This window comes from Physcomitrium patens, chromosome 21 (genome assembly GCF_059467195.1).
Source record: "Physcomitrium patens ecotype Gransden chromosome 21, ASM5946719v1, whole genome shotgun sequence".
Taxonomy (NCBI): Eukaryota; Viridiplantae; Streptophyta; class Bryopsida; order Funariales; family Funariaceae; genus Physcomitrium; species Physcomitrium patens.
In genome coordinates this window covers 1,811,779-1,839,762 of record NC_143430.1, presented here as the reverse complement: position 1 = coordinate 1,839,762, position 27,984 = coordinate 1,811,779, and the positions used below count along the sequence as shown (strand labels likewise).

At 32.6% G+C, this 27,984-nt stretch overlaps 1 protein-coding gene across 2 annotated transcripts; it reads right to left on the bottom strand.

Moving 5' to 3' along the window:
- Window positions 1-11,460: 11,460 nt before the first annotated feature.
- On the bottom strand, window positions 11,461-13,856 carry LOC112273962 (uncharacterized). 2 transcript variants are annotated; one of them, XM_024503063.3, is made up of 2 exons: window positions 12,978-13,856; window positions 11,461-12,783 (listed from the first exon to the last, which is right to left on the bottom strand). In XM_024503063.3, the coding sequence occupies exons 1-2, from the start codon at window positions 13,312-13,314 to the stop codon at window positions 12,686-12,688; spliced, it is 435 nt and encodes a 144-aa protein (XP_024358831.1). In that variant the 5' UTR covers window positions 13,315-13,856; the 3' UTR covers window positions 11,461-12,685. The 2 variants fall into 2 exon arrangements, with proteins under 2 accessions (XP_024358831.1, XP_024358832.1); XM_024503064.3 differs by having other exon boundaries at window positions 12,483-12,850; window positions 12,978-13,656.
- Window positions 13,857-27,984: the final 14,128 nt, after the last annotated feature.

The window sequence follows — 27,984 nt, the reverse complement described above, 5'->3', positions numbered from 1 at the left end:
GAAGCAACTATCAGAGCTTCAAACTATGTTGAAGCTTCAATTACAATCTGCTCAAGAATCCTATAAGACGTCTGCAGATAGATTTCGGAATCAAGCACCTACTTTCAAAGTTGGAGACAAAGCCTTGCTTCTTCAACGAAATATCAAGACCAAGCGACCATGTGATAAGTTGGACTATCGAAGATTGGGACCATTTATCATCCAGAAGCAAATTAATCCAGTGGCATACCGGCTGGAATTACCGGCCTCTATGAAGGTACATCCAGTCTTTCATGTTTTTCTGTTGGAACCTTATCGAGAGTCATCTTTTCCTGAAAGAGTGCAAAGTCCGCCACTTAGTATTGAAATCGAGAACCACGAAGAATACGAGGTTGAAAAGATATTAGATTCACGGAGAAGGTGGAGAAAGTTAGAATATCTTGTTCATTGGTGTGGCTATGACATTAATGAGCGAACGTAGGAGCCAGCTGAAAATCTTGCAAATGCGCCACAAAAGGTACAGGAGTTTCATCAACAACATCCTGATAAACCTAAATCAATTCGACGATAGCTTCTTTCTGAAGCTTGTTCTCCCAACAATATAAGAAAAGGGGAGAGCACCAGCAAAATTTGTAGTTAATGTAGTTATTCTCTCCGAGATAGATCGTAGTTTGGTCTTTTGATATGGATAGCCAAGAGATAGATACTATGCCAGTCAGAGTATCGCAACCGAGTAGCTCACGAAGGCAACCCCAAATGAAGAACTACATGTACCACGACGACGACGGAGGATACCGAGTAACCGATCACTGGTGATCGTATTTGAGATCGAGCCTGCTTACGATGGTCAGCCACAAGGCGTGTTTGCAGGACAATTTCACAATGAAGACACGGAAGTTCATGCTTGGTCAGAAGTCGAAGGCGTGGGCCATTACTGTTGGCTTCAAGGGTCGATGAACCACTTGCCTCGTGAACAACAGTTGGAGTTCATAGTAGAAGTTATGCGACAGATCTTTATTTTCTTGCGTTAGTACTGATCAACAACATTGCTTCTCAGAGACTTCGAAGCTAAAGGAGGGGGTAATGTTAGGGACATATTCCTTAGAACTTTCTAGAGAGAAGTTTCTAGAACCTTCTAGAAAACAAGCCTCTGGAACCTTCTACAAGAGAAGCCTCTGGAACCTTTTAGAGAGAAGTTTCTAGAAGCTTCTAGAAAGGAAGTCTCTGGAACCTTATAGAAGAGAAGTTTCTAGAAGCTTCTAGAAAGGAAGCCTCTGGAACTTTTTAGAAGCTTCCTAGTTAATAGAAGTAGCTCGAGAAGCTTCCTAAGTAGGAGTATCTATAGGGATCGAGGTTGAAGAGTTCTTCAATCTCGACAACACATCTCTTGGAGTTCTACCTCACCTTTCTGGTGTTGTTCTTGTACTCGTCTGTTTAATCTAGTTCTGCCACTTCTTCTTGAACTTCTTGTTAGTTTTCAAGTCTATATTTTGTGTCCGTGACAGCAGGGCATAGAGGAATCTGGGCTACTTTTGCTAAACTCAAGGAACGATATTGGTAGAAAAATATGTATCAAGATGTGCTCTCATTTGTAGAATCATGAAGAATCTCTCAATCGTATTCTAATATCCGACATCGAGATGGTCTTCATCCTACGTATCCTCTGGCTATTCATTTTAAATGGGTTGTTGATTTGGTTATTATGCCAGTTGGGTTATAGCAGATGAAATATTTGGGCTTAGCTCGTGAAGATTTATCAAATCAAGTAGAAGGAAGAGCATTGAGGACAAAATCTATAGAGGGGATTTATAGATTTTTGCTTGAAGTTGTCATTTGCTACTACGGATGCGTACAAAAAATCATTGCAGATCGTGGAGAATTAAATGCACAAGAAGCTCGTAAGTTCTTTGAAAGATGTGGAGTTAAACTATCACTGACTACTGCTTATAACCCGGAAGGGAATGCAAAAAGCGAACGCGGTCACCCACCGATTGTGAAAGCATTAGTTAAAGCTTGTAATGGGAAAGTTAGAGAGTGGCCATGGCTTTTGTCATTTGCATTATGGACTGATCGAACAACACATAGTTTGGTGATAAGATATATGCCAGTAGAACTTATGACAGGTCGAAAACCAATTATGCCGATTGAAGAAAAGGTACTTACTTGGAGTATGCTACCATGGGAAGATGGATTGACAAGAGAAGAACTTCTTGCTATTAGGATTCGACAATTGGAGCAAAGATCGGAAGATGTGTAGATAGCATTGAAAAGGTTAAAAAGAGCAAGGTTACAAAATAAGGCGCGATTCAATAAGCAACATCGATTGAGACCTAAAGCAATCGAAGAAGGTGACTGGGTACTTATTTATGACAATAGTCTGGATAATCAATATAGTACTTTGTAGAAATTTTCAAAATATTGGTTTGGACCATATGTAGTAACAACTGTTCATGATAATGCGACTTACTCATTACGGGAGTTAGATGGTACAAAATTGAAAATACCAATTGCAGAGAAGCGAGTAAAAATATTTAAACGAAGACCCGCGGAGATGAATATGGAAGACCTTAATGAAGGTATAGAGATTCCGCAGCAAGAAGATGAAAGTGATTTGGATAATGAAGGTGACGAAGACAAACTGGACAAAGATGTAGAGGATATATTCTAAATCAAACAGCAATTGGGTAAATTGGTGCATACCGGAGGATGCACAAGTTCAAAGGGGGAGGATGTTGTATTGTAACACGAGTATACCGTGAAAATATAAAGAAAGGATACTTTTATTAATATTCAGTTGGCTCGAATATTGGGAGCAACGACCAATTCCAATGCAAATACTGAGTGGCCAGGTTCAGTCACCCCATTATAGTCAGCCGAGGCATATTGAAATGCTCCATTTGATTCCAATAACGGGAGTCAGCAAAAAGGGGAAGGACCAATTCAATGACGGGTGAGCCTGATTCGAAGAGCCAATTGGATCCAATTTCAAGACATCCAATCCAGGTCCTCTTACCCAATATGAGACCTGAATTGGTAGGGCAATCCAATGCAGTCTAATTACCGGAAAATCCAGGTCTTACTACGAGCCTCAGCCAATCTGACACGAAGGACCAATTTGATCCAATTACGGGAACATCCGGGTCTTACTACTGGACTCTTACCCAATACAAGATTTGAATTGGTCGGTCGACTCAATGTGGTTCCGATTACGGGGCTTCGATTCCGTTTCAGGCTGTTCCGTCCTTTGTGTCGTTTCGAGAACGTCTTTTCGGTAAAAAGATCTCTTAAAGGTAAAAACGGAGGAGAAAGCTCTGACGGCGAGAGCCAATTTTGGATCCAAGGTCTAACGGCAGGAGCCAATTTCGGATCCAAGACGAAAGATTGAAGAAATTCAGAATTAAGATTAAGAAATGAGAGGGGAGAGAGAGTTTTGGGGGAGTTTTTTTTGAGGTTTTGAAGGGTCGGAGAGCTAGCTTCATGCTTCGAGCGGGAAAAAAAGACAGAGAATTGGGTTTTTTTTTCTTCATAGGGTTTTGGAAAGACTGAGGCAATCGTTGCTAAAGTCAGTGTTGTAATGGTGAATCGGAATTTTTAATGAAGTGGGTATGATTACTCTTGACTTTTTTGTGAAATTGAGTTACGTCTGTGATGAAGAATTAAAAGGGTGTCTATAGGATTGAGTATGCAGAGTGAATGAAATTTATTGGATTAATCTAACAAGACAATCAGTGGATACAAGATCGTGAGTATAAAGCGGTATCGAAGATTAGCAGTTTGGGTTGTTCGAGGTTCTCTGTAACGTCTAGAGACCTACCGGCTGGGGCAAAAAGGATTTCGACGAGCAGTCGAAGGACATCCGTATAGATTTATGGTATATTCGTACAGTTGTTTATATTCCAACAGTCAAAAACTGATAAACTGCTTGAATATTGGCAAATCTCCATACTATCTTCTACAGCCAGACGCCCAGCTCGTTCTCGAACAGGAAAGCACGTAATAAGACATCGTACTCCTCATTTTATAATTGAATCACTTCTTTGGAGAATATTGAGCAGTGTGCTCAAGTTCTCCATAATATAAGCAAAATCCTTCTTGACAATGAGAAGCCTTTTCTTATACAGTAAGAGGTTTGAAACGTACTACATCAATTTGCATATCTTCTACTTCTGAATGTATGTATTGAAGAGATGTTGGTGTTGCCATTGAATTATAGTAATGTTGATGTCTACTTGTACGGTTCTAAGATTGGAATTCAAAAAGATAATTGTTGTACTTCATAACAAAGTCAATTGCTTGACTCAATGTTTGAGGATTAGATAAGTTAAGCATTAATTTTTTTACCTCATATTCTAATCCATAGAGAAATTGGAAAACAAGTGTAGTATCATCTCACTTGATATGAGTTGCAAGTTGTTGAAACTATGAAGCATACAACATTACTGATCGATTGCTTTATCACAAAATATGGATCTTATTGGTTGCAATATGAATTGCATCATGTTCTCCATTCATGGATCAAAATATTACCAAAAAAACCTCCAGATTATCAAATATTAGATCTCGTCATTTAAGAAAAGATGAAAACCATGATAATGCTAAAGATGAAAGAAGCATACCAATGAATCTAACTTACGATCCTGGAGTTGGATAGCTTTGGGATTGAAGTTCAATCAAAAGTTGTACTTGATTGATAAATCCTCTAAACTTTAATTTGGTGACATCAAACTTCTCGAGTAGGATAATTCTAGTTTCTCTAATACTGGAAGGACGTTCCACCATAGGAGAAGGGACATAATTTGGTGTAGATGTTGAAGCAACTCGAATCATTTCTATATCTTCACTTCCTGCCAATCTTGTTGTTCTTTGTGGTGGTAAATTGAGTTGATGCATTGCAAGTATTAACTCACTCAATTACTCTTGCATTTGTGCCATTGCACTCTTCATTTTAGTAAGTTCTGCCATGATAATACTTAGAAAAGAGAAGATGTCTAATATTGCTCAAGTCAAATAGAAGAGAGGACTTCAGAACAAAAAAAATACTAAAAATAATATCACTTTAGAAGAAGGTATTCTGCAACTTCTAATATGCTCATGTCTTATAAAAAAAAAAAAAAGATAATCCACTCTTAATGAAGATTAGACAAAGCTTTGATATTATATGTACACTCTTGTCAATCTGTCAAGGATAAGAATTTGATACAAACAAATAAATAAGTGAAACTTTTCTGAAGTGAAGATGAAAAAATAGAAATAATTAAATATGTATATTAAAAAAGAATATGGAGTGGGTATTACCAAAAGATAAGAAAATTAGAGATCCTTGAAACTAGACTAGAAGCAAGAAAGGAGTTGACAAGAGTGAAGAAGGCTTCACTCTTACCTCTACATATACTATCTACTTGTGAGGTACGTGGCGATGTCATACTGTAATTACTTATAGTATGTAAAAATTAATTAAGACATATAATATATTTGTGAGTCTTAATATAGATTAGAGTGGTTAGGAAATAAATTTATAGAGAATTGATATAAGAAAATTTATTTGGAGATTTATATATTTTGATTATAATATTTATATTATGTAGGATTTAGATATTTAGTATAAAACTTAAGAGAAGGTTGGAATCTAAAGATGAAAGTCTAAACTATTAGAAGGCTTTTGAGAGGGATGAAAGGAAGGCATGGTTGGATGAAGGCAAGGAATGGAGATCTTCATTCCTATTGGTCGAAGGCCATACCCAATGGACTTCAAGGAGGTTGCCAAAGGACTTATTAGGAATTAGGGTTTTTTTTTTCAAAGTCATTTGAACTTTGGAGGCTAGAATCAGCAAGTTTAGGATTTTGGGTATTATTTGGATGAAGATTTTGTATGATTTCGAGTTTTTGTCAAGGAGATATAGATGTTCAAAGTTAAGGTGCCAAATTTGTACCTATTGTCATTCTTTGAAGCATAACATATGCATAAAAAGAGCAATGAAAGATCGACAACTGGAATTGGAGAGAACACTTTCTTGGCTATATTTTACATATACTTTTTGATAAATTCTAAGTTTGAATGAAGGAGTTTTACGATATTGAAGATAGCACATGTAGTTCAAAGGCAATAAGTGAATCATTTTGTTGATAGTAATAGTTGAAGCCATATTTTGAATTTGTATATGAATTTTTGACTAAAAATTTTCATAAGTCTGAGTTATTAGGTTATAAAGCTATTGATCAAAGTTTCATGGTATTTGAGTACTTATTTTGTGATATATAAAGAAAATAACACAAGGGTGTATGTAAGCTAGGGTTTAAAGCTATTATTAGGATTTTGGTGATATCTCAAGATTCATAATGAATTTGCAATTTAATTTTTTTGTGGTAGTTTTTGAAAATATATCAATATTGTATATAAAATTTAGGATTTTTTTGACAGACCAATCGTAAGATATGAGCTGTTGAAGTTCACAATACATTTCTCATAGGATATATAAGGTTTTAAGATACTTTATCATATATTTGGGTATTTTGTTGGTACTTGAACTTATGTATTGATGTAATTATCCTAAAAGAAAATATATTATACATATAAACTTGGTACTTTTATATCTTATACTTGATTGAGCATTTAGTGGCAGCCAGAAACCTAGCACTTTCTTGAGGCAAACTCTCTCTACCTTGACAGTGATGTTCTATAAGACCTCCAAAAATGTATTGACTTTGCACAATACGTATCTTAAGTTGGAAGGCAAATTTTCTATATAGGCGCCACATGGTTAAGTTGTTCCACAAGCTACCAACATGTATAGCATGTGATTAACTTGTTGACCAAGTTTTTAACCTATCAATCAAGTATAAATGCATGTAAAATCAAAGCAACATCTATGAAGCTTCTTGGAAGCTTATCTAGAAGATATTATGAAATTAATCTGCTTTTATCTACTTCTACCTATTCATATTACATAGATAACAATTACAATAAATATATGTCCATGACACATGATAAGGTCCGATAGGCAACAATAAAGATTTCTTCATTTTATCAAGAATCATGCTTTGCATCAATTTATCCGTCAAATTTTTAGCAGTTGACTTGTAATATCAATTGGAATGAAGAAGTTCTTACAAGCCAATTCTAATGGAGACTAAGAGATGATATGAAAGTTCTATTATTATCATTATTTGATCATTAAATATTCAATGAAGCTATTAACTAAGTTGTGAAGTACTATAATCAAATACTTCAATATCCTCTAGATTAATACTTGTGGACTTTGATAAAACAATGTACTAAAAATTTATACTTTGTTGCTTCAATAAATATATTACTTCTATATTTTAAAATTGAGGATATGCAAATTGATGTAATATTGTTCAAATCTCTTACAATAGACGAGAAGAAGCATTGATTTGAATAAGGCCTATACTTATAATGTGGTGAAGAAGATTACAAATCTAGAAACTATCTGGAGAAACAACATACAATCAAAACTAGAAGTGTGACAATTTAGGAAAGTAAAGAGGCCTAGCTACAATAAGGACCATGTGGCTAGATATTTTAATACCTCAAATTAATCAAGGTCCATCTTTTTGTATCCAACTTACTCATTGTTTTATAATATCTTTATCTTTTGGCTCAAAAAAACTTCAAAAAAATGCCTTATTAGATTCAAGAGCATCTACTTGCTCTTTAAATGAGGAGATTTTCAAATTTCATAAAATTCCTCAAGTATAGAAGTCAAAACATGTATATGTAGAAGTAATAGATGGTCAAACTTTATCTTTAGATAATATTATTCATGAAACCATATTACTAGAAATATTATTTGAGGGCTATAGTAAAAAAAATAATATTTAATATTATTAGAATTCTTTCCAATCATATCATTTTAGGACTTTGATGGTTTTAAAGATATAATCTATTTATGGATTGGAAGTTTCATTAGATTGAATTTTCTATAGGATTTCTTCAAGCAAAACTTATTAAAAAGTCATCAACAATAAAACCCTTATATTTTGAAATAAGGGCTTTTATAAAGATGGCTAAAAAAAATGCCACTTTTTATTTATGCAACTTTAGCTCATAAAGAAGCAAGCTTATTAGTAGCTATTTTAAAGCATTATAAAGAATTTTAAGATGTCTTCAAAAAGAAGAATGCTGACATATTGCTTAAACATCCATTGTATGATTATACCATCAATCTTCAAAAAGGACTCAACCACTATTTGGCCCAATTTACAACCTATCATAGAATAAGTTTTTAATGTTAAAAGATTATATCAATAAAAATCTTAAAAAGAAATTTATTCAAAATTCCAAATGTCTAGTAGGTACATAAATACTTTTTGTAAAGAAAAAAGACAAATCTTTGTGAATGTGTGCTGATTATCAAACCCTCAAGAAAATAAAAATTAAAAATTATTATCTATTATTTCTGATATTAGGGCTTTTGAAACAACTCAATTAAGCCAAGATCTACATTAAAATAAATCTTCATAGAGTATATACTTTGGTACAGATTAAAAAAGGAGATGAATGAAAAATAATATTTTGAATAAGGTACAAACCTTTTGAAAATAATGTCATGCCTTTTGGATTGAATATAACTATATTCATTTATGCTTTTTAGATCCAATAGCTAGATCCAATCCAAAAGGCATAAATGATTGAATGTGTCTTTGATGAATGGTATTTTTTAAAAATTCCTAAACAAGTTTGTTGATTATTATGAGATTCATAATAGAATGAAATCAATTATGAAATTCATAATAAATAAAAATCAATTATGAGATTTATAATAAAGAGATTCTTGTAATTTTAGATTCTTTTTAATAATTGCATCACTTGCTAGAAGGCATTACACATCTTCTGACCATATATATTGTATTATTTTGTATTAGCTTGGATTTTAAATTTTTTAAATTTTTTTTGAGATATGTCATTATCTTCTTTTAATTTTTTGATTACTCATCAACCAAAGAAGTAGCAAAGACTATGAGATGCTTTATCAAAAAGATCATATCTTGCTTCAAAGGTCAAAGAAGCAATATTTAATTAATAATATATGACTTTCTTGAAGTGAGAATAATTTTTTCTTTATACTACTTCTATGGTTATATCTATTGATTCAAGTTTTCATAAAGAAATTTGTACAGAATCAACTAAGATCGCATTAGTTTGTAATATCAATCAATGCCTTGATAACAATAAGTTCAAATTCTTATAAGATCTTTTGTATTATAAAGATTATTTATATATTCCGGAATGACCAATGTGACTTTGTATTCTTCAATCTCATCATGATTTCTCAACTATAAGACATTTTAGATTTAAAAAAATATTAGAGCTTATCTCTTGATATTTGTAGTGGTTTCAAATGTGAAAAATCATAAACAACTTTATTTTTTCATAAGACATTTATTCAAAATTTAAGAATTCTTGTCATCATCTTTATGAACTTACATAGGAACTAGCAAAAAATCTAGTTAATGTGCTACAAAAGATACATAAGTTTTGCTAATGCTATCTTTAAAAACCTAAACTTATTTTAGAATGAATTTTCTATGAAGCTACTGCTAGAATGTTGTATATGATGAAGAGAGTAGATATTACTCACATCAATCTTAGAATTTAGTGTATTTAGTTTATGATCTAATATATTGATTTGGAGAGTTTTTAGACAGTCTTTAGATCATGAATCTCAAAGTAGAACTAGAGTTGGAACTTTCTATATTACTACTACTAGATGAATTATTCTAGCTTTCACAACCTTTATAAGATTATCTTCAAGATGAAATTGGACCTTCTTGAGAAAAAAAGCACCCCTGCCACAATCAATTCAAATAAGAAAATCTTAAAGATGATGCTTGAGATTTGATCATTCTATTGCAGATATGAAACTGAAACCTCTTCTTAGAACTTAAAATTAGAAGAGAATGTGATGTTACAGATATCTAACAAGAAGATTTTAAAAATATTTTTAAAATATTTTATCAAGTTCTAGAAGGTTCTTAAGGATTTTTAAAGATTCTTAGAAAGTTCTAAAAGATTTTCAAAATATTTTAGTAGATTCTAAAAAGTTCTTAGAGAATTAAGGAAGTTATTTGAGAAGCTATTTAAGGTTGCATCGTCTTTAAGCAATATAAAAACTTCTTAAGAAGCTTCCTAATACCTTATGTATATTAGAGTTAAAGCTAAAGAGATCCTCACTCTTAATAATACATCTTTTGGAGCTTTAGCTCACCTCTCTTGGTATTGATCTTACACTTGTTGGATTTAATCAAGTTCTTGCTAGCTTTTTTATTGAAAAATCTTTTGTTCAACTTCTTATTTGGTCTCCTATATAATATATCTATAACACCACGAATATAAAGAACATTTTTGATTTTCTTTATTTCTCTACATAAGTTTTTAAGAGATATATTTTTTTATCTAAATATAAGAAGAATTTGTCTATAATAGTTTTAATATTAGAAAAATTTGATTCTTTTATTTTTTATAGTAATTATTTATTTTTAATTACATATAAACTTGCTTTCAAGTATAAGAAGCATTTGCTATCAAAGTCAAATGCATTAAAACATGCATTTACAATAACTTTAGTTGAAGAATCCATTCAATAGTCTTCTTCACTATCATCTTCAACTAGAATAGTAAGATTGTTTTCCTTCAATCTTAATAGTTGTAATTGTAGTTGTTTAATTTGATTCTTTAAAATCTTGACATTACATTCTTATGCAAAATGACTTAGTTTGCTATATTTGTAGTAAATAATATATTATTTTGATCCTTGTTCTAAGTTAATTTCATTATTGTTCCTTGCAAATGGATGATCATTGTATCTTCTTTCTTGGTAATGACTTTCAAAAGAGTGTCTTCTAAAATGTTAATGAAGATTTTTTCTTTTAGATCCAAAGTCACAAAAATATCTTTTTATATATAATACCTCTTCTTTGTTATATTTGGTTTTTTTAAATTGGTAAGATCTTTCTTTGTGTAATAATAATCTTTCTAATTTAGAAAAGGTAAGTAATGTAAGTATTTTTTTTAAAATTTATTCAAAGATAGACCAATTCTTTGGTAAACCATTTAGAATTAAAGCAACAATGTCTTTATCACATATGGCAAGCTCTTTATTTGCATTTTGTACATCATACAACATTTCTAATCATTTCAAAATAGATTGAGATTCAAGAATATCAATAACATGAGAAATAATAGAGTCTTGTACTATAGAGGTAATAACATGGCAAGCTCTAATACTATCTTAAATAGTGAAAACTACTATATTTGTGTTGGTCTGATTTTATTTTGTTGTGGTGGAGTTTGAAGGTGCAATTGTACCATTAAATGAAATTATGGATTCTTCAATGTTGATTGAAATGGATGTAGATGTTTCAATCAACTTCCACAAATATTCTTACATCAAAATTATTTGAATTCTATAATTCCATAACATGTAGTTAAATGCTTCATTTAATGTCATTGAATCATTGATGTCTCTCCCAAGTGGGTCCAAAATTCTTTACTTTAGATAGTGTACACAAAGACAACACTTGAAGAACTTTGCCTATTCAAAAAGTAAGCAATTCTACAATATTTCTTCATAAGCCTAGCTCTGATAGCAATTTGTGTACACTTGGCACTAGATAAGTTCTAATTGATCTGAAATAAAGTGTACATGTACCTAAAATAGATTTAATATGGAGGATATGGAAACTGGATATGTTCTTCCATCTGACAAGGATGAAATCCTAATGACAAGATGAAACCCTAACTAATAGATGGATGATGGCGTGGCCAACAAACCCTAATCTTATATGGATGAATAACGTTGGTATTCAAACTGGTAACGAAAAGGTTGAGAAGGCTAACTCAGTCATTTATCTTCGTTGGCAACGGCCAAACCATTCGTGACTCGCCATGTCACCATTAATCGATGCGGCGAATTAGCGAATGCAGCCAAGTTGGCTGTCGGCGTACTTCTCGATTCCACCAGGAGGATCCGCAATCGTTTCATGCTGAAATTGTGTTTTATTTGATGCAGTTGCTATTTCCCGCACTGAAACATTGGCAGTCCTGCGGCATCGTTTCCAACCAGCGCGTCTTCGACACCCCACTGCTCAAGCTTTGCTAGATACTTCGGCTGATGCGGGGAAGGTTGAGCTCCGCACGTCATGACCTCGCGATAAGATCGACTTGACGTTCTAGTAAGGGAATCAGGTTTTAGGGTTTTGCTGGAGTGTTGGGATTCTCCATCGACTGGATCGAGATCCTCGTTTCAAGTGCTGGAAAAGTTCTTGGTGCAATTAGAGAATGAGCTGTTTTGATAACTGGTTGTTGCACATTCGACCCGTGTGTTCAAGCTTTGCACACCTGTGGTGCTTGAGAATCTGTCCCGACCTCGGAAAAATCATTACCTTCAAACAGTTGATTTATGATGATGGTTCTGTTCAGAAAAAATAAATTGTGCATTCGTACTGCTTCTCATTCTCGTCTCTTCGAATGGAAACTACTGCACTGACTGACGAATGAATCTGAGATTGTAGGATAATTTACACGTAGGTGTTATGATACATTTTGATCGCAAAATGTTTTGTGTCGGAATCCCGAGCAAACAATTGCAGTCTAGCGTGTTTCCGGACACGAATCCATCGCGCGCTTCGTATTAATCAGTGCATGGTTTGTCTACACTAAAGCAAGCGGCGATGCGAGAAGGATGGCTTAGTCACAACTGCAACCTCCTCCACAACCTCCGCCTCCGCATCCACCCCCGTCCCCTCCATAGTCACCCCCTACGTCTCCACCTCCATCCCCGTCACCTGTTGAAAATACATCACCATAAAACAATTTTCTTCGACTTCCGATGAACCTGCACAAGTTTCATAACTGCATGCATCCGAGCCCCAATAACGAAATCATGACAGCGGATTGATGTTGAAGAGGTGAATCTTAAGAAGAATTTATGAGATCTCAACTAAACCAGAGTACGAATGCTAAGTTCAGTGACACTCACCGCCTCTACTACGGCTAGATGAACAGTGGTTGCTTCTTCCATCGTTTCCATAGCCATCGGTGTCTCCATAATCTCCACCTTTAAAACCATAGGTTCTTCTGTAATCATATTCAGCTCCATCTCCACCTCCCACGCCAGGTGCATGGATTACACCACCATTCCTTACTCTACCATTTCCACCTGTGCCACGCATGTTCCCCTGTCCGGCATCCGCCACTGGACGAGAACTGTTAAGCCGTTTCTTCTTCCCGTGGCTCGCGCAAATCCCCGTCAATGTAAGAATGGAAGCCGCTTCGAACACTATAATGGCAACTGCAGCTCCAAAGAGAATGAACATCGTTGCAATACGAGAAGGAAACTCCAAAATCGGTCGCAGTACGGACACTACTAGATGGGCAACCCAAAAAGAACTCTCTCTAACAGAAAGTGGTCGCGGCTGTCTCACAGTGACGCAATAATCACGCCTTGTTTGTTTCTTCGGCAATACAGGTCCTTCACGAGAATATCAGCTAAAAGGGCCTTGGTTTGAGACAAATCTGACTAAATTAGTGTGACGAAAATGACGCCGGGAAAGAATAGCAATTGAAAAAAAGAAAGTAAGAGACAGGATTGCGATCGGACTGCCCGCGAGAAGTAGAGCCTCACAATGAGACAAATTGTTAAGAAAGTAGTGCACTTGGAAGCATGCATATGCAAGGACAGCGCGTGCAAAGATCCCATATATGAACGTATCCCAGAACAAAAGAGGGGAAGAAGAAGAAGAAGAAGAAGAAGATGTATTCACCGAATTAAACCAAGTGGGATCAAAATGAGATCCTGTTCTTCCTCACGTGCCGATGTAAAATGCAGTCAATGGGAAGACGAGAAGTAGGATGGGTTGATTGAAAACCAGGATGAGTACAGCCACTGGGATAAAGAAGTCACAGTAGCCAGGAATAGTGAAAAACGCGTAAACAGGAACCAACAGTCGCCCCTCTGATCCGATGAGTAGTCGACGCTACATCGCGGTAAGTGCCACAGCGCTAACGTCACTCTTCCGAAAGCCTCGGCAACTTGCGATCCCTCTCGCCGATGTACAAGTAACTCGTGCGTACAGTAATCCCGTTGACAACGACAATCAGCTGTAATTAGCAACGGCATTTGTGCCTCAGATTGGAATGCACCAGTGACGGAATCCGTGAAACGAATTTACTACAACACTGGATGAGAATCTGCATAACCCACATGACTCGAAAATGATACGGTTTCGCCAATCTCACACGTCGCGACACATCGACGTTTCTACCTGCGCCATATTTCTGCGATCGGAGTTCTCATCGAACTCAGTCGGCTCCGAACTCCTACTTTGAACGCTCTCAAAAAACGAGGTAAAACGACGAAGAAGGAGGCGGCCATCGGGGGTCATCGTTTTCGGCCCATTCAGAAATAGCCACGTAAGATTTTGGTTATTTCAGCCACGTCGGCGTAATACCCTGCTTAGCGATGACTGGGATTAAAAAATAGGTGTGGCATATATATCAAAAGTTGATCCTTCTTTTATAGCATGCATAAAAACTCTTGCATCTACCAATAAAGATTTAGATATAGTGGAATTATGGATTTTTATTTAGCTAATAAAATCTTGGGCTAAACTATAGAAAAAAATAAAGTTATAAGAAATCCAATCTATTGAAGGATTATAGTTTTTTTAGCCATGATAATCCTAAAATAATTGGATTAAAAGGAGATTTAATCACATTAAATATTACTAAGCTATTATGACTATTAGTTGCTACATCTAATGGAACAATTTTATGGATGACATCTCTAAAAGACAACAAACAATCACCTATTACTTTTATATGCACAATTTTGGTTTTTTTGAATAAATGTATTTCTTGTTTTTTGACAAAATCTTTGTCTATAAAACAAGCTAAGGCTCTTGAATCTAATAAGGCTAAGACTTTGTGATTTTTTGATCTTAAAAATATTTCTATGACAAAACAAGGTGAAGGATCTAAGGAGGGGATATGACCTTTACAAGATTTCAATTGTCCAATTCTTATTATAATTGAAAAAATTGGTTTTTTGATACATAATTCTCTTTGGCAACCATGCTCCTCATTTTGTGGTTGTGTTGCTTTTTTGGACAATGTTGAGCAATGTACTTAGGTTCTCCATAATATAGGCACAACCTTTTTTGATAGCATAGAGTCTTTTTATGGTCTGTAAGAGGTTTGAAACATACAATGTTAATTTGCATAGATTTTGATCTTAATGATTAAACTTTTGTGAATTTAGAAGTTGTCACCATGACTTGACTTATACCCCTTCAATAAAATCTTTGTTTTTAGAATCTTTCAAAGAATTGATTTTTGCATGCAATGACTGTTACGGACATACTCATATAAGCTAGTAATTACATATACAAATAGGTGGAAGTAAGTAAAAGTAGTTAAAAGTAAGTTAATTCTATAGTATTTAATATGGAAGCTTCCTAAAAGCTTTATAGATGCTGCTTTGACTTCATAGGTGTCTTTAATTGACTTTTTGGATAAGAAACGTGGTCAACAAGTTGGCCATGTACCACACATGTTGTTAGCTTGAAGATCAAGCTAACTATGTGGCCCACATGTAGAAAAACTTGCTTTATAAGTCAAGGCATGTGTCCTACAAAGTCAACACATATTGGAGGTCCTATAGAACGTCGCCACGTAGCTCCTAGTTAGATAGTATATATAGAGAGAAGAGTGAAGCCCTCTTCACTCTTGTCAACTCTTTTCTTGCTTTCAGTCTAGTTTCAAGGATTTATAGTTTTCTTGTCTTTTGGCAATAGCCATTCTAGTTTCTCTTTCAATATACATACTTATTTATTTATATTTTGTTATCTTTCTTTAAGTGAAGGCTCACTTGTCTGAATTGCTTTTTCATCGAGTTCTTGTCCTTGACAGATTGACAAGAGTACACCTACAATATCGGAGCTTTGACTAATCTTGATTACGAGTAGATTATCCCTTTTTCTTGATAAGATATAAGCATATTAGAAGTTGCGGATTACCCTCTTCTAAACTGATATTATCCTTAGTATTTTTTTTGTTCCAAAGTCCTCTCTTCTATTTGTCTTGAGCGATATTAGACATCTTCTCTTTTCTAAGTGTTATCATGGCAGAACTTGTTGAAATGAAGAGTGCAATGGCACAAATGCAAGAGCTATTGAAGGAGTTAATGCTTGCGATGCATCAACTCAATTTACCACCACAAGAAACAATAAGATTGACAGGAAGTGAAGATATAGAAATGGTTGGAGCTGCTTCAACATCTGCACCAAACCATGTCCTTTCTCCTATGGTAGAACGCCCTTCAAATGTTAGAGAACCAAGAATTATCCTATCCGAGAAGTTTGATGGCACCAGATCCAAGTTTCAAGGATTTATCAATCAAGTGCAACTTGTGATTGAACTTCAACCCCAAAGCTATCCAATTTCAGGATCGCAAGTTAGATTCATTGGTACGCTTCTTTTTGGTTTAGCACTATCATGGTTTTTATCTTTTTTTGAATGACAAGATCCAATATTGGATAATCTAGAGGCTTTTCTGGCAGAGTTTTGATCCATGTATGGAGAACATGATGCAATTCGTATTGCAACCAATAAGATCTGTATTTTACGACAAGGTAATCGATCACTAACGTTGTATGCTTCACAATGTTGACAACTTGTAACTGATATCAAGTGGAATGATGCTACATTTATTAGCCAATTTCTCTATGGATTACAATATGAGGTAAAAAAATTAATGCTCAACTTACGTGATCCTCAAACATTGAATCAAGCAATTGACTTTGCTGTAAAGTCCGACAATCACCTTTTTAAACTCTGATCTGAGAACTGACATCAACGTTATTATAATTCAATGGCAATATCAACACCTCTTCAACACATACATTCAAAAGTAGAGGATATGTAAATTGATGTAGTACATTTCAAACCTCTTACTAAGCAAGAAAAGACTCGTCGTCGTCAAGAAAGATTATGTTTATATTGTGGAGAACCAAAGCACACTGCTCAATATTATCCAAAGAAACGACATAATCACAAAATGAAGAGTATGGCTGTGAAAGAAGATGATATCTCAGAAAACAAGTTTGTCCAGCTACAATAGGGACCGTGTGGCTGGAACCTTACACAACATCTAGTAAAGGTCCTATTCTCTCCTCAAAGCCCTCTCCTTGTTTTACATTAAATATTATTCTATGACCTAAACATTACAAAATCTCTGCCTTGTTAGATTTAAGAGTCTCATCATGTTTTTTAGATGAAGAATTTACTAAAAGACATAGCATATCTTTAGTAAAGAAAACTAAACCTATTCATGTAGAAGTCATAGATGGTCGTCCATTGTCTTCTGGGGATATTATTCACAAAATCCTTCCTATAGAAGTAATAATCAATGGTCATAATAGCTTTGTAGTATTTAATATCATTAGATCTCTCTCTAATCTAATCATTTTAGGTTTATCGTGGTTAGAAAAATACAACCCTCAAATAGATTAGATTTCCCGAACTCTTATTTTCTCTAAAAGAATAACTAAAAGTGTAGTTAATCAAGTAGAGAGTCATAAGTCCAATTCAATTAAACTTGTATTTATAGGTGCAAAAGCTTTCTTGCATGCTACTATGAAAGAATCACCATATATTATTTATGCGACACCTGTTTCTACTAGTGGAAAGACTTCAAGTGGCATGTTCATCGTGTTTTACAAAAATTAAGAGATATAGGACTCTATACCAAGATAAAAAAGTGTATATTCCATACTATTCAAGTCGATTTCTTAGGTTACATCATTTCAAATGATAGACTAATGATGGATCCTAAGAAAATTTAAACTATTATAGATTGGAACATCCCAAAAATGGTAAGAGATGTCTAATGTTTGTTGGGATTTGCCAACTACTATCAAATCTTCATGAAGGACTTCTTTTGAGTTGCAGCTCCACTTACACGTTTGACTTGTAATGACAAACTCCAATAAAATCAAGAAGCGAAAGTTGCTTTTGAATCTTTGAAGATAGCATTTATTTTTGCACCAATCTTATATCGTGTTGATTTTTCCAAAGCATTCTTTATGGAAACAGATGCATCAGACTTTGCTCAAGGTGCGGTTCTATCACAAATGGGAACAGATGACAAACTTCATCGAATAGCCTTTCATTCAAGAAAATTCTCAGCAGCAGAAATCAATTATGAGATCCACGACAAAGAACTTCTTGCAATCGTAGATTCTTTTCAAGAAAGGCATCATTATCTAGAAGGCGCTTTCAGTCGAGTCACCGTATATACAAATCACAAGAACCTCGAGTATTTTATGTCTGCACGCGTATGAAATTGTCGTCAAGCTCGTTGGAGCATGTCTTTATCAAGATTCGAGTTCATCATCACTTATCGGCCACAAAAACAACAAGGTTTGTTCGATGCCTTGTCTAGACGTTCTTTTCTTGCATCAAAAGAAGGAGATGTAGCTTTTAAGCAACAAAAAACGGTTTTCTTGAAGCCGGAGTAATTTCATCTTCGAGCAATAAAATCAACATTGACTGTTGATTTAACTTTTTTTAAGCAAGTCCAGTTAAGTATGTCTTCAGACCCTCTTGTTCATGATATTAAAAACAATTCTTCTAAATCTCATGATCCCTCTAAATTTGAATTCAAGAACAACCTCCTGTATTTTGAAGGATGCCTATATGTTCCAGAAGGAGAAGCACGTTTACGTATTCTTCGAGCTTATCACGACTTTCGAGCAGCAGAATATATTGGATATAATAAGACTTTGGAGCTGATATCTAAAGATTTTTGGTGGCCTCAAATGTGGAAGGCAGTCAAAGATTTTGTACAATCATGTGAAGTTTGCTCAAGATCAAAAATTCCTTGTCATCGACCTTTTGGACTTCTTCAACTATTATCCATTCCAAAACAACCATGGTCTTCTGTTTCTATAGACTTCATCACGAATCTTCCAATCTTAGGTTCTTACGACTCTATATTCATGATAGTAGATCGTTTTACCAAGATGGCACATTTTGTACCATGTACAAAATCTATCACAGGTAAAGAAACAGCTAAGCTCTTTCTTGACAATATCTATCGCTATCATGGATTACTATAGGATATTATATTAGATAGAGGAACTCAATTTGTATCAAGATTTTGGTGGACTCTTTTCAAGATTCTAAAAGTGGATATAAAACTATCTTCGACATTCCATCCTCAAACTGATGGATAAACGAAGTGTGTTAATGAAGTTTTGGAGCAATATTTTAGATGTACCATGAATTACAAACAAGATGATTGGACATTTCTTTTGCCATTGGCAGAGTTTGCTTACAATAACATGGTACATTCTTCTACAAAACAAACACCTTTCTTTGTTAATTCTCTTTATCATCCATGACTTGATACTTTTGACTTTTCAAAAGTTGATAATCCTGCTACAAAAGATTTGGCGATTCATTTATCAGAGCTACATGCAACGATGAAGGCGCAGTTAAAAGAGGCTCAAGAACAACAAAAGGTCAATGCGGATGTCTATCGAAAGGAACAACCACCATTCTTCTTGGGTGATAAGGTATGGCTACTTTGTCACAATATCAAGACCACTTGTCTTTGTGACAAGTTGGAATATCGAAGGTTGGGACCATTTTCTATCTCTGCACAAATCAATCCAGTTGCATATCGTTTATATCTACTGGATTCAATGAAAATCCATCCAGTATTCCACATGTCTCTTCTTGAACCATACAAGATAGTCGACATACCAAGAAGATCACAAGCTCCACCTCTTCCTATAGAAGTGGACAATAATGAAGAGTTTGAAGTAGAAGAAGTCTTAGATTCAAGGCGGCACCGAAATAAATTGGAATATCTTCTCTATTGGCATAGATATGATATTAGTGAACACACATGAAAGCCAATAAAGAATCTTCTAAATGCAGCAAAGGCGGTGGAGGCTTTACATCGGTGACGTCCATCAAAATCAAGATGAAAACCTTTTTTTTAAAAGACACAAGATTTAAGCAAGATAACATTCTACTTTCAATCCTTGTTCGTAGCTTTTTTGTAGTTGTGACACTCAAGAGATCGAGAACCAACAACCAACAGATTCGACTCAAGAGCCTTCATTTATTGACCTGCCGGATGAGACAGTACGATTGCCACAACCTTCAAGACGACGTAATCGAGATGAAGATCTTCAAGAACGACATGTTCTTCCTCAGATAGATGGTGAAATACAACGTTTTGGTATTACGATTTGGAAAGGGACTCCCGATGTTAGGTGATTTTGCTAGAGGTAGGAACAACTCCTAATGGAGTTCAAAATATTTAATTTGCAAGAAGTTATGAAGGCCTCAACAATGATCAAATAATTAGATGGTCTTCCCGCCCTAGTATGGGACACTACCGAAGGTTGAGAGGCCCTATCAAACATCTTCGAAGAGAACAAAGATCGAACTATGTGGCGAATACAATTCATTACATCATAGATTTCCTCAACATATAATGACCGCTCCACGTGGAACTCGTCCCTAGAAGGAAGGCTAATGTCCTGGACATACTCACGTAAAATAATAATACAAATAGGTCGAAGTAAGTAAAAGTAGGTAAAAGTAAGTTAAAAATACAAGTAAGTTATATCTATTGGAGTAAATATATATATATATATATATATATATATATATATATATTTTGTGACATTACCCTCCTTCTAGAAATGAGTTCTATGAGGAGTAGTGATCACATGTTGAGGAAGTCCAAGATGCAAAAAATTATATTTGCCACATATTTTGATCTTTTTTTTCTCCAAAGGTAATTGATAGGTCTTCTCAGCCACTAATAATGTCTTATTTCAAGGCAAAAATACCACTCTATTATTTGAACATTGTTGAAACCTTTGTAACTTTCTTCAAACAAAATATTTGTAACACTATTTGGAGTAGGTTTTACTTCCAATAAAATTACCAAAAATTGAGAGTCTCTTCCAAGGTTGTGATACCAAACACATTATATCTTGTCATCTATTCAAAAAAAAAAAAAAAAACATGTCATTCTTAAAGGTCTTCATCTTAATTACATTATCTTGGAGGCTATGATAATTACAATGTCTTGTTTGATAAGTTAACAAATGATGGCTCCTAAGTTGAATTTTTCGGTTGTTGGTTCTCTATCTCTTTAGTGCCACAAATATACAAAAATTACAAATAAAGATACAAGGTCAAATGTAATTTTCTTTGAACTACAGTTCTTTTATACTAAAGATTTGATATCCTTTATCTTGATTTTGATAGATGTTGTTGGTGAAAAGTATCAACCTTCTTTGTTGTATTTGCAAGATTTTGGTTGGCTCCCATGTCCATTCTCTAATACCATATCCATGCCAATGAACAAGATATTTTAACCTATGTTCGCACTACCTTGAATCTAAGACTTCTTCAACCTTGTACTCTTGGTTATTATCTACTTTTATAAGAAGAAATGCCATTTGTTGACTTCTTGGTATATCTATTATATTGTATGGCTCAAGAAAAGATACATGCAATATAAAATAGATATTTATAGACCTTGGTAGGTACAATCAATAAACAACTAGATTAATCAATTCATACATAAGAAATGGTCTAAGTGTACAATAATCCAACTAGTTACAAGGGCAAATGGTCTTGATATTATGACAAAGTAATCATACTTTGTTGCCAACATGGAATTGAAGTTGTTCCTTGCAATAATCATCTGTATTAATCTTTTGTCGTTTTTGAACTTCTTTTAGGTATGCCTTTATTGTTGCATGTAGCTTTGACAAATGATTTGCCAAATTTTTTGCCACATGATTATCAACTTTTAAAAGTCAAAAGTATCAAGTCATGGATGATAACCAAAATTGATAAAGAAAGATGTTTGTTGAATAGAAGAATGTATTGTGTTATTATAAGCAAATTCTACCAATGATAAAAGAGTTGTCCAATCATCTTGTTGATAATTGATGATATACCTCAAATATTATTCTAAACTTTGATTTACTTGGTTTGTTTGTCTATTAGTTTGAAGATGAAAAACCAAAGATAGTTTTATGACTACCTTTAGAAACTTGAGAAGAATTGTTCAAAATCTTGATATAAATTGTATCTTCCTATCTAATGTAATATTTCCTATCAACCTATAATAACAATAGATGTTTTTACAAAAATACTTAACTTACTGTCCACCTTTAATAGGTTTTATATATTATACAAAATGTGCCATCTTGATAAAAAAAATCTTTTATTACAAATATATAATCTTACAAATTTGAAACTAGAAGATTTGTGATAAAGTCCATAGAAATAGAAGACCATAATTGTTGTAGAATAGGAAATGGCTCAAGAAGTCTATAAAATTGATGATGAAGAGCTTTTGATCTTAAACAAATGTCACATGATTGAACAAAGTCTTTAATTATCTTTCACCTTTGAAGCCACAAAAAATATTTAGATATTAGTTCCAAACTCTTGTTGTATCTAAAATATTAGGCTCTTAGAGAGTTGTGACAAGCTTAAAAAATGCATAATTGTACTTTGCCTTTTAGAATGTATAATAATTTTTTAAAATAAAATAGATTGTTCTTGAATTCAAACTTAAAAGTATCCCAAGTCTTAGAAGAATTATTCTTAATATCATAAATAAGAAGATCAAAGGACATATTCAATTGAACTTACTTAAAAAATAATTAAATCAAAAATTAATGTTGATTTCATTGTTTAAAGATGGAAATACTTTGGCTTCAAGAAAATTATTCTTTGTTGGTTAAAAGATGCATCTCTTTCTTTAGGAAAAAAATAAGAATTTTTGGAAAGGGCGTCTGATAAATCTTATTGTTTTTCAAATTAGTAAGTAATCTTAAAATCAAATCTTAATAAAAACATGCTTTAATAGGCTTGAAAACAATTCAAAACACATATCAACATGAAGTACTTGAGGTTCTTGTAATTTGTATACATGGTGATTGGACATTGTTAGCCAAGTTCTTGTTAATGTATTCATTCAATGCAACAACTTTGTTTTGTGATAGGTTATAGATTGGTCTAAATGGTGGTTGAGTTTATTCTTAAAAATCAATATAACAATATTAAATGATGGTCTAAAATTTTTTTTGCATTCTTTTTTTAAAAAACATCTTAATAATCTTGATATTGATTTAGAATGCCACTTGAAATCTTTTTTCTATCAAAATTAGGTGTGGCATATATAACAAAAAGTTGATCCTTCTTTTATAGCATGCATAAAAATTCTTGCATCTACCAATAAAGATTTAGATATAGTGGAATTATGGATTTTTATTTAGCTAATAAAATCTTGGGCTAAACTATAGAAAAAAATAAAGTTATAAGAAATCCAATCTATTGAAGGATTATAGTTTTTTTAGCCATGATAATCCTAAAATAATTGGATTAAAAAGAGATTTAATCACATTAAATATTACTAAGCTATTATGACTATTAGTTGCTACATCTAATGGAACAATTTTATGGATGACATCTCTAAAAGACAACAAACAATCACCTATTACTTTTATATGCACAATTTTGGTTTTTTTGAATAAATGTATTTCTTGTTTTTTGACAAAATCTTTGTCTATAAAACAAGCTAAGGCTCTTGAATCTAATAAGGCTAAGACTTTGTGATTTTTTGATCTTAAAAATATTTCTATGACAAAACAAGGTGAAGGATCTAAGGAGGGGATATGACCTTTACAAGATTTCAATTGTCCAATTCTTATTATAATTGAAAAAATTGGTTTTTTGATACATAATTCTCTTTGGCAACCATGCTCCTCATTTTGTGGTTGTGTTGCTTTTTTGGACAATGTTGAGCAATGTACTTAGGTTCTCCATAATATAGGCACAACCTTTTTTGATAGCATTGAGTCTTTTTATGCTCAGTAAGAGGTTTGAAACATACAATGTTATTTTGCATAGATTTTGATCTTAATTATTAAACTTTTATGAATTTAGAAGTTGTTACCATGACTTGACTTATACCCCTTCAATAAAATCTTTGTTTTTGGAATCTTTCAAAGAATTGATTGTTGCATGCAATGACTTAAGCAATAAATTGCTCCAATGAGTGTGAATGTGCTTTTGGTATCATCAATATTAAATCTTTGATATTATCTTTTAATCCATACAAAAATTGATTGATAAGAGCCTTGACATTCTATTTGATGTTGCAAGCAAGGTTTTAAAATTCAACATCATATGTAGAAGTTTAATGTAATTATTATCATAAAGATAAAAGTTTGATCTCTACTATCTTTTTTTAATCATTTTTTTTTAAATGTGGCCATAATGGCTTTGAAGAATTAATTTAAAACATACAGTTGTCATGAATCCTTTTCCATTAAAGGTGCAAACTAAGAAAGAATACTTTCAAAGAGAATTCCATCTATGAATCCAACTTGAATAAATCCATCAAAATATTGAGATATATGTAACTTTAGATAGAGCTTTACTTGTTGTAAAAATCTTCAAAACTTTGATCTTGTTCCATCAAACTTTTCTACCATACTTATTCTTGTTTCCTTCATACTTGTAGTAGCAAGACTTCTTGGATTTAGTTGTGAAATTGATCAACTTGCTTCTTTCAACTGCACAACTTTCTAGCATGGACTTTAAACTTCATTATTAACTTCTTCTATAGGTGTTGGAATACTACCTCCATAATTTGTATTAGAGATACATGCAATTTCTACCTTAAGATTATTAATAAATTCATGAAGATTTGCAATGGTTGCCAATCTATTCTCACTTTTGTTAAGAATAGTATTCATATTTTATTTCATTTTTATTTTTATTTTTTTTATCCACAATTCTAACAAATGTATCAATCAAATTAGAAGAGAATAATCCACAATCCTCTAGTAGTAAATAAAAATTTCTACAAAGAAGGGTAGTCTATTTTCTTTAAGAAAAATAATCATTGTTAAGGAACTAAAATATTAGATTGAAGGTAAGTGGTTCACAACCTTTAAAATATAATAATAGAAGTATGATAGTTTACTCACTTCTAAAAACAAAACAAAACTAATGAGTTGGCATTCTTATTAAACTATCAAGAATGTGAATCTTGAAGAATCAAAAATTTAATTCAATCATGTATAACTTATAAAGAATAGATTTTTAGTCAAAACTAATATAGTATTGAAATTAGAATGGTTATTGCCAAAGATAAAAAGACAAGAAAGTTTTGAAACAAGACTAAGGACTAAAAAGGTATTTAGAAGAATGAAGGAAGCTTCATTCTTGCCTCCATATATACTATCTAACTAGAAGCTACCTGGCGGCATTCTATAAGACTTATAACATGTGTTTAATTTATAAAACATGTGTTTTAACTTGCAAGTCAAGTTTCCTATATTTGTGCCACATTATTAGCTTGTACTATAAGCTATCAATACATGCAACACGTGACTAACTTGTTGGCAAAGTTTCTAACTTATCAATCACCTATACACATGTATAAAAGTGAAATTTTATCTATAAAGCTTTTAAAAAGCTATCCTATAAGATATTATCAAATCAACCTATTTTGACATGTTCATAAAATTCAAATAATTATTAGAGTAAATATGTATGTTGAAGATACATGTTCACAATGAAGTATGGTTACTTTGTCACAATATCAAGATTCATTGCCCTTGTGAAAAGTTGGATTACTATAGTCTTAGACCATGTTTTACTTGTAAACAAATCAATTCTATTACTTATCGATTATATCTACCAAAGTCTATGAAGATGCATCTTGTATTCTATGTGTCACTTCTTGAATCATATAAGACAATGAATATCTTAGAAAGTAGAAAAATGCCACCTCTTCATGCAAAAGTGGACAATAATCAAGAATATGAAGTGGAAGAAGTCTTAGATTCAAGGCAGCATTGAAATAGGTTGAAACATCTTGTTTGTTGGTATAGATATGATATTTGGAATAACATACAAAAGCCTATTACAAATCTTGCAAATACAACAAAGAAGATTGATGCTTTTTATCAACAACATCCTTCAAAATCAAGATAAAAAATAACAAGTCTTTGTTATAAAAGAAACAAAGCTACAAAAAAGATAGCATTCTACTTTCTATCCTTGTTTGTAGTCTTTTTGTATTTGTGACAAAAAAAAGATGAAAAATCAACAATCAATAGATTCAACTCAGGAACTTATATTTATTGACTTATTGGACAAGACATTGTGATTGTCATAGTCTTCAAGACAACGCATCAAAAATAGAAATCTTCCAGAACAACATATTTTTCCTTGATTTAATGGCAAGACACAATGCATTTAATATCATGACCTTGAAAGAGACTCTTCATGTTTGGTGATGTTATTGGAGGTTGCATTGATTATTGACAATGTTTTGAATGTTTTATTTGAAAGAAGTTACAAAGGCCTCGACAATAATCAAATAACAAGGAGATCTTTTTGCCTTGATATGAAACACTATTGATGGCTAAAAAGACCAATCAACCACCTCTAAAGAAAACAAAGATTAGGGTATGTAGCAAATACAATTTGTTGCATCTTAGACTTTTTCAACATATGATGAGTACTTCTTATGGAACTTGTTCTTAAAAAAAACAATAATGTCATGGACATAAAAATTTACCTAAATAAGAAGTGTTAGATAAAAGATAAATGTAAGTAGTTTTAATATTATTTTGTGGCAAAGCTTCTAAAAAGCTTTACAGATGCATATTTGGCTTTACACATGTTTAAAGTTGATTGATAGGTGAAAAACTTGGCCAACAAATCAACCATGTGCCACATATGTGGATTACTTATGGTATAAGCTAACAATGTGGCACACATATAAAAAAATTTGCCTTGTAAGTTAAGACTTGTATCTTACAAATTAAACACGTGTTGGAGGTCTTATAGAATGTTGTCATGTAGCTTTCAATTAGATAGAATATATGGAGGCAAGAGTGAAGCCTTCTTCACTCTTGTCAATGCCTTTTTCATCTTTAGCCTTATTTCAAGACTTTCTAGTCTTCTTGTCTTTGGCAATAGTCATTTCAATTTAATATTATACCATCTTTGAGTGATTATCTAGTCTTTTTGAATGACATAAGAGTGTATTGAACTTTTAGTTCTTTGAGATTTATATCCTTGATAGAAGTTTGTTAATTAAAGGTGGTTTTGGTCTAGCAAGCAAAACCACAAGTGAATGAGTGGTGCTTGTTGTAACATAGTATAATATTACGAACAACAATTAAATAGCATTTTTATAATTTAATTTGTAATTTTTGTAGTTTGAGCTTAAAGAATAATTTCTAAATATTAACCTTGGATATTATATTAATTAAAAGAAGATTTTTTCAATAAAATTATCTTAATTAAGAATCTATATAATAATAGAAATATAGGCTTTAATTTTATAGTTTAAGTTTTAATTTTGTTATTTTTCTAAAATAAAACTTATTATTAAAAATTTATTAGTTTGTATATAAATCAATCTACAATCTAACAGTTTAAACCTTAGCTAAATTCTACTTTGAGTTTGTTCAAGAATGAGCAATTATTTTTGAAGGTTATAAAATTATGTTACTTTGTTATGAATGCCAATGTAAAATATTAATTCAATATAGTTTAATTTTTCAAAGTTAATGGATTGTATGTAAAATCTATTTAAAAAAGAATTTTATACTAATTATAATATAAAGTTAAAATATATACAAGAAAACTTCAAATAAAACATAAAAATACAAAGATTCGATAATATATGGTAGATACACAATATTGCATAAGTAATCTATTTTTATTTTTATTTCTTATTTATTTTTAATTTAATAACATTATATTAATATAAAGAAATTTGGATGATTCAATACAATATTATTGTAGACTTATAAAGCTTCTAATTATTTATAACTACTAGCCAATTTCTTTTTAATAATTATTTCTTATTTAATCTTTATTTAAATTAACTTAAATATCTAATTTTTAGC